Raw genomic sequence first — 6,725 nt, forward strand, 5'->3', positions numbered from 1 at the left:
CTTCGTGAATAAATTTTACGACAGCAGTAAATTTATTAAAAGTTGCAATGAAAGTTTGAGTTTACGATTACTGTCATGCAAGAGGACTATTTAAATCACCCGGTAAACGAAAAACGGTATACTCGACGATGGTCGAATGTACCGAAAAACGGTGTACTAAATAAAAACTACTAAATAAACCACTAAATAAAAATTACTAAATATACCGCTAAATAAAAACTACTTCGTTATTACGATACTGCCGGAATTAAAAAGAGGATAACTTATCAAGGCCGACGACGGGATCCCAGAGGGCAAAATACTGAAGGCCTGCAAAGTGCCTAGGGGGCAAAGGGGCCCAGCGTAAGATATACTCTAGGCAGAATGTTCCCATCGGCATCGCGGTGTGTGAAAGACGTGAGAGTCATAAGGTTTGGGAAAATGCTTACAAATTTTTTTTGGGTCCTGGGCTACGTCGAACTTGTGATGGTTAACGTTTGACTAAATTAGTGTCAAAATCCGTCAATCTAATCACTTCCATGACTGTCAACGACGTACGAAAACCAGGCTTCGTCTGATAAACTCATTTTTGGGGTAAATAACTTGGTTTATAAATTAGGTTTCGGTGATGATTGAGTGGATAGCGATAATGTGACAACTGTTTCTGATGTTTCCTCAGGGTGGTAAGGCATAAATGGTAAATACTTTGATATTTTCCAGCTGTTCCCGATTCCAAATGGTAAATCGTAGACCCGAAGTAGCCTTTTTGCAGTATTTTTCGAGTCTGCCGATTTGACCCCTTGCCATTTTATCATTCCTCGCTCTTCTGGTGTTCCAGGGACTAGGTTATCCAAGAGTACACTCAATATCCCACCAACTGCCATACTAGTCTTTAGAAGAACTGTAAGAATCTGATCAATTTCAACGACACCTTATAAAGCAAAATTAAAAAGAGTGTGAAAATAATCCGGATGATTACTGATCGAGATCCTTTTAAAACGTTTGTGTCACGGCAACATTTATATCTTCCATTTTACTCTGCGATATGGATTCATGAAATGAAAGTCGTGTAAACATTAGTGATTACTTGCCTGTTTTAATTGCATCCGGATTTTTGTTGAAATAATCTGGCACTGCAAAACCCATGATAAAAGCAAAGCCGATGATAAACAAATTTCGTACGGAGTTTAAATCAACATATTGAAGATTTGAAATCCCGACAGCTGTAATCATACCAAACATACAACAAAAAATACCACCGACAACAGGATCAGGGATGGTAGAAAATAACGCACCAAACTTTCCTAGGATGCCGAGTACAATCATACATACAGCTCCAATCTGTACCACACGACGACTACCGACCTGAAATAAAGGCACATTTAATGATCTTTAGCAACATGACAACCAAATGGAAACTTCTAAATCAAAGTTCCCCACGAGAAGGTTAAGGAGAATTGTTATCATGGTTTAATTTCGTTTGGAATCATAATGCGGCAATTTGTTTTGAAGTGATATTTAAAGTTCTTTAAAACAGATCACAGATTAGTCTCATTTTGCTCCTTTACGGGCTGCCAATTTCAGGCAAAGCTGGTTGGCTTTTCTGCCAGCATAAATTTTCATAACAAACATAGCAACGAAAAATTTATGAAGATTTACATACCCTGGTAATCCCAATTGCACCAACGTTTTCACTAAACGAGGTAGTTCCATTTCCTGTCCCAATAGAACCAGCAAACAAGCAACCCAATCCTTCAACACCAATCCCCCTGTTTACCGCGTGTTCTGGGGGAGGTGGAGCACCGCATAGATTTGCGCATGCGTAGTAATCACCTACCGACTCAACAATACCTGCAAGAACACCAGCAAGCATTCCAAAAACACTGGCAACACTGACGGTTGGTGTACCCCACTGACCTAGTAACGACAAAGAAATCCATAAAGTTCAAACCCAGGGAATATGAGCAAACTGCTGGGCCAGGGTTACGGTCTTCTTACAGTCTTTTTTGGCCCGGCTTAGCGCACCCTTATATATTTAATAAATTTCTAAAGAAATGAATAATTATAATAACCCGAAATATGCATAGCGGAACTAAATTGTCAGGCTGGTTACAACATTTATTTCCTAAGGTGAAAATATCTACCTGGATAGGGTATTCTAAACCAAGGTGAATCAGATAAGACTGAAGAACGAGCATCTGTTCTAGCTTTAGAACTTTTGTCAAATGTCCCTGCTGCTGTAAGAATGAGACAGAATATCCAGGCCGTAGCAATTGCAATCACCACCTAAAAGATAGGTTATAGTCATAAGTAGGCATGAAACTAGTGCGATCATTAAGGGGGTGAGTAGTTCATGTACTCTGTTCTGTCCGATGGCGATATATGCACAAAAATGTATGTATGCACAAAAGAAATCAATCGGCTAAAACGAATATTTGAATATTGACATATAACCACGCCCTCCCCTTAAAAATAGCGCATCCAGTTTCACCTCTGGTCATAAGATTTAAATACTCATACAATAAGATACGTTATTATATATCTTAAACAACTTACTGGAAATAATTTGAAAATCCGTAGTTTTTGTCGGAAGAAACCACTTGTCCTTGAATAGCAAGGTAATGGTACTTGAATTTCGGCCAGAAATAGTGAGCATATTACCATCACACCAATTGTTCTAAAGGAAAATATACAGTTTACAAAAAGCTGTGATATTCATGCATTAAAAGTATTGTTTGAATGCATTCATCAGTATTTTATATACTATCCGGCATCGTGCGTTCTACGATGTCAGCGCTTTCTTTGTTCAACTATTCTGAGCAAGTAAAATGAGACACTCACAACGATGCTATTCCCCAGTGAGTTCCTAGGATATATGAAAAATAAAGAATACAGCGTTTAGCAAATATAATTGAATGCGACTGGTAAACGTATCTAGAAAAATAAAAATCTAAGAGGTGAAGGAAGATAAAAAAATGGAAATCTAAGAGGTGAAGGAAATTTGGTGTAAAAGCATGTTTTAGGAATATAAGGTTAGGTTTGCAATGTTTTGGAAGAACGGGGAACTTTGTAAACTTTTTAAACCTTAAATTCCATATACTGTACAAAAATTACTGGTACTTTTCATGAGACAATTCCATCATGGTCGTGCTTTAAAATTTCATCTGCAGACATCAATAAAATACATCATGGCTTAACTTGCCTGCGAAATCAGAACTTGCTCCATACAAGGACAATCCAACAAGACTAATGGTAGGAGCTACAGTCAAAGGTCCAATAAAACGTAACATGAGACCCATCAACCCGCTGAAGCCAATGAATATTTGGAACAGAGATGACACCATTACTGCTCCCTGAAGCTAGTAGATGATAAGGAAGAAGATGAGTTGTTGAACTGTTTGGATAACGAGATTGCCGCTTTCCTTTTGGGACTTAAAACATTTCGAATTCAAACAAATTTATATTCAGAGACTGGGAGTATTTTAGTAAACCTAAAATTTCCGACGAATTTGGAGTACCTGGAGCGTAGTCAGGGTCCTAACTTGTGCGCGGACAAGCGCGTTTAATAGATGTCGGGCGTCATCCCCGAGGACAAAATCTTTGAATTCCAGGGCTTCTAAGTCCCCCAACCTTCATTGCTTCTTTACAAAAAAGAATGCGTTGTATGAAGCATCAGTATTTTTATAGATTTTACCTCAAGCATGCGTTTTTTCCAAATTCCATTAAAAGTACTGTTCGACGGATCTAAGAGAATAACATTAAACAATATTATTCGAAATGCTGAATTTTATAGTTGTCTATAGTTTGCTATACCAACTTACTTTCTTTGAAACCAGATGGGCAAGTAAACTCTGGCAAGGATAAAATTGAAAATGCTGGAACTAAATATGAGAATGTTCCTCCTTGAACAATGGGTAATCTGTGGAAAAAGAAGAAAAAATCTGTAATGGAATACCCTTGCATTGAGAGTTACCAGTTTAGATCATTTTACGGGGAAGCTATATATATATATATATATTTATACCTGTTACCAAGTATAGTCTGGAGCAAGGTTGCAACTCCACTCATGAAGAAAATCGTACTGATAAGTTTCCCTTTGACGACGTCATCATTAATGCACAATGGCATGGCTAGTACCAACGGGATGGTGATGTTGGAGCCAAACATAGTCAAATAATGCTTAAAACAGAACAGGATAAAGAGTTTTAGAAGAAGTCGTAGTATAAAAGGGGTTTAGGCCAGAGGGCTTTAAACCATATTTATACTATGATAAGATTACTTATTGATTGTGCCATTGTGGAAAACTACGAAGTATCGTTAATCTTAAGTACCTGAAAACCAAGAAGTATTGAGAGATGCCATGGTGGATTTTCTTCAATTGAGTAGCTTAACTTGTTTTTTTGCTGAGGGAAAAGTGGTTAAGCTGATAAGCTACGTTTACACTTTACACTACCTTAAATTTATTGGCACGGCACCGCTACATGCATGGGTACCCGCACCAATTTTATAGCATGAGCACCGATAAAATTAGGTACGGGTACTCATTATAGCCTTGTTGTTCCAATACTAAATTGAGTATAGTGTTAATAATATAATAAAAATACAAGTCTTAATTCTTTTTACCGGAAAAGTATAAAAAATGTTAGTGTAAACACGGAGCTTAATTTATTCATCAAAAAATTGTGTTAGGCGGGTTAAGTCATGGGATTTATGAGTCATTTCGTAATCTATTCTATATACTAGTCCCTCGGGGGCAAAAAATTGGAACAAATTTTGCAACCAATAAAACGTCGTTTCTTTGCGAAAATTTCACCCGATGTTCGTGTAGTTATGGTAGGTCTCCTAAAACGCATGCTGCATCAATAAATATAGTCTATAATACCGACACGCGAATATTTTTGATATAATCATAATATATTGTCAAATGTTTCACATGTGCATGTACGCAGGTTTTTTAACGGCAAATTGCCAGTCTGCCACTTACCACAATTTCACTTGTCTTCTCGGTAGATTCAGCAGCGTTTTGTGTATTTTCAGTATCCATCTCTTGCATCTATAAAGAAGATCGATGGCCGGCGGTATTCATCTTTTTTAAAGTTCGCGCGTGTAGTATTTAGATTTCAGTTAGTATGTGCTATCACTGCTATGCAATATAAACTACAGCTTGTTCTCTTTAGTGCTACATTACGTTATTTGCCCAGTTGATGTTTTTTCTTTCCGGTTTTAAAAAATACATTTATTATCATCAGCCTAGTATAATCTAGGTTTCCATATATCGTTTAAATCGTGTAGCAAATTTAGTACAGACTGAGAAAAGACTGTACGAAGTTTGTATATAAACGGAGTGAGACATCACTCATCCTCATTCCTGCATGCTAAGGTGCTTCTTTTCTTTGTTGGTTGTATCGCAAATTGCAAATTATCTTAAGTTATCTTGGCCCGATTATTACTAGAGAGGGATTATTCGTCTGGATCCACCTGACCGAATGATCTGAATATAAACACACGACAACTGGACGAACTATGTGGACGAATATGTCAGACGAAACAGAATCGTGCACTTAGAAAGCGCGCGGGAATTGGAAAAATATCCATGTGGTAAAAAGACTGCGCAATGCTTTTTCTATTAATTTTTCTTAGTTTTTTGCATGTTCTCCTACGTTTGGTTCGTTGAGATTTCTCGCCGCTTTCTACCTGTGTTTCTAACGAATACGATATAAAAGCTTCGCTACAGCAGGGTGCTACAGTTCCCCTGGAAGTGTTATGCCCGTGGGATATTTCAAGGATCTTTTCCGGCCGCTCGATCTTTCATCACATTTTTATATCAAAATTTCAAGTATGGAGAGAAAAATGATAAATATCTGAGAGGCTAAACGAAAGCGTGTCAAGCACCAAGTCTCTATTTTTTTCACCTGTTGAACGTAACGAAGTTTGAAAAGTCTCAATAACTTAACTATAGGTCCTTATTCTCTCTTGAGACAATTCCCTGCCACGCACAAAAACATATTTTGTTGCAGTTTTCTGCCTATGAGCTACAATTTGAGCTGGCATAGTAGTGATAGTATACTAACCCAAATCCACACTCTATTAGGAATAAAATAACATAAGGGGTCGAAATTTTATTTCACCACATGGGACTGCATGCAACACTGAGCAGACTTTGATGAAGCTGTCTGTTGAGGTCGTTCATGTACTCATAGCCATAGGTAATGCAATCGTACAGTGATTTGAAAACCATATTGTCCAGATTTCGAAGTATTTCGACTACAGTCAACAACGGTAGTTAAATATTTACTCTATATATATACAAAACACCTTGACCGTATATACGATGTACTGCCACATGCATGCCTATATTATATTATATACACATATAAACCGCCTCAATTTTCAGAAGAAAATTTTGAACTAAAAAGATTCCATACACATGTGACAAAAATTAGTCGTTACATGTTAATATAGATATAAGGTTTTGTTATGGAACGCCGACTGGCTGTATTTAATCCCTCTACAAGAGACGTGTGTAACCTACGTTTCTATGAGCATATTTTGTACTTACCATCGCCTTCTAAACACCAGAGTCAAAGGATTGAGGAAGGTTTCAATGTCAATCACTTATTTTAATTTATCAAACAAGATTGGCATCGATATTATTCCCCCAAATTTCGAGATCAAAAATATACAGCAAAAGGCGGTTTTAACGCTACACTGCAATACAAGCATTACTTGCGACACATGATATGCAA

At 37.2% G+C, this 6,725-nt stretch overlaps 1 protein-coding gene across 1 annotated transcript; it reads right to left on the reverse strand.

Annotated features, from left to right (window-relative positions):
- Positions 1-9: 9 nt before the first annotated feature.
- On the reverse strand, positions 10-6,694 carry LOC114531383 (solute carrier family 23 member 1-like). Its single transcript, XM_028553028.1, has 13 exons — positions 6,539-6,694; positions 4,964-5,032; positions 4,311-4,382; positions 4,004-4,158; positions 3,801-3,898; positions 3,674-3,723; positions 3,182-3,338; positions 2,821-2,845; positions 2,536-2,656; positions 2,124-2,265; positions 1,643-1,896; positions 1,071-1,344; positions 10-910 (listed from the first exon to the last, which is right to left on the reverse strand). Exons 1-13 carry the CDS (start codon positions 6,539-6,541, stop codon positions 588-590), a joined length of 1,743 nt encoding a protein of 580 aa, XP_028408829.1. The 5' UTR covers positions 6,542-6,694; the 3' UTR covers positions 10-587.
- Between the last annotated feature and the right edge of the window lie 31 nt (positions 6,695-6,725).

Source organism: Dendronephthya gigantea, unplaced genomic scaffold (genome assembly GCF_004324835.1).
Source record: "Dendronephthya gigantea isolate DGI-Jeju-01 unplaced genomic scaffold, DenGig_1.0 000000F, whole genome shotgun sequence".
In the NCBI taxonomy this organism is placed as follows: Eukaryota; Metazoa; Cnidaria; class Anthozoa; order Malacalcyonacea; family Nephtheidae; genus Dendronephthya; species Dendronephthya gigantea.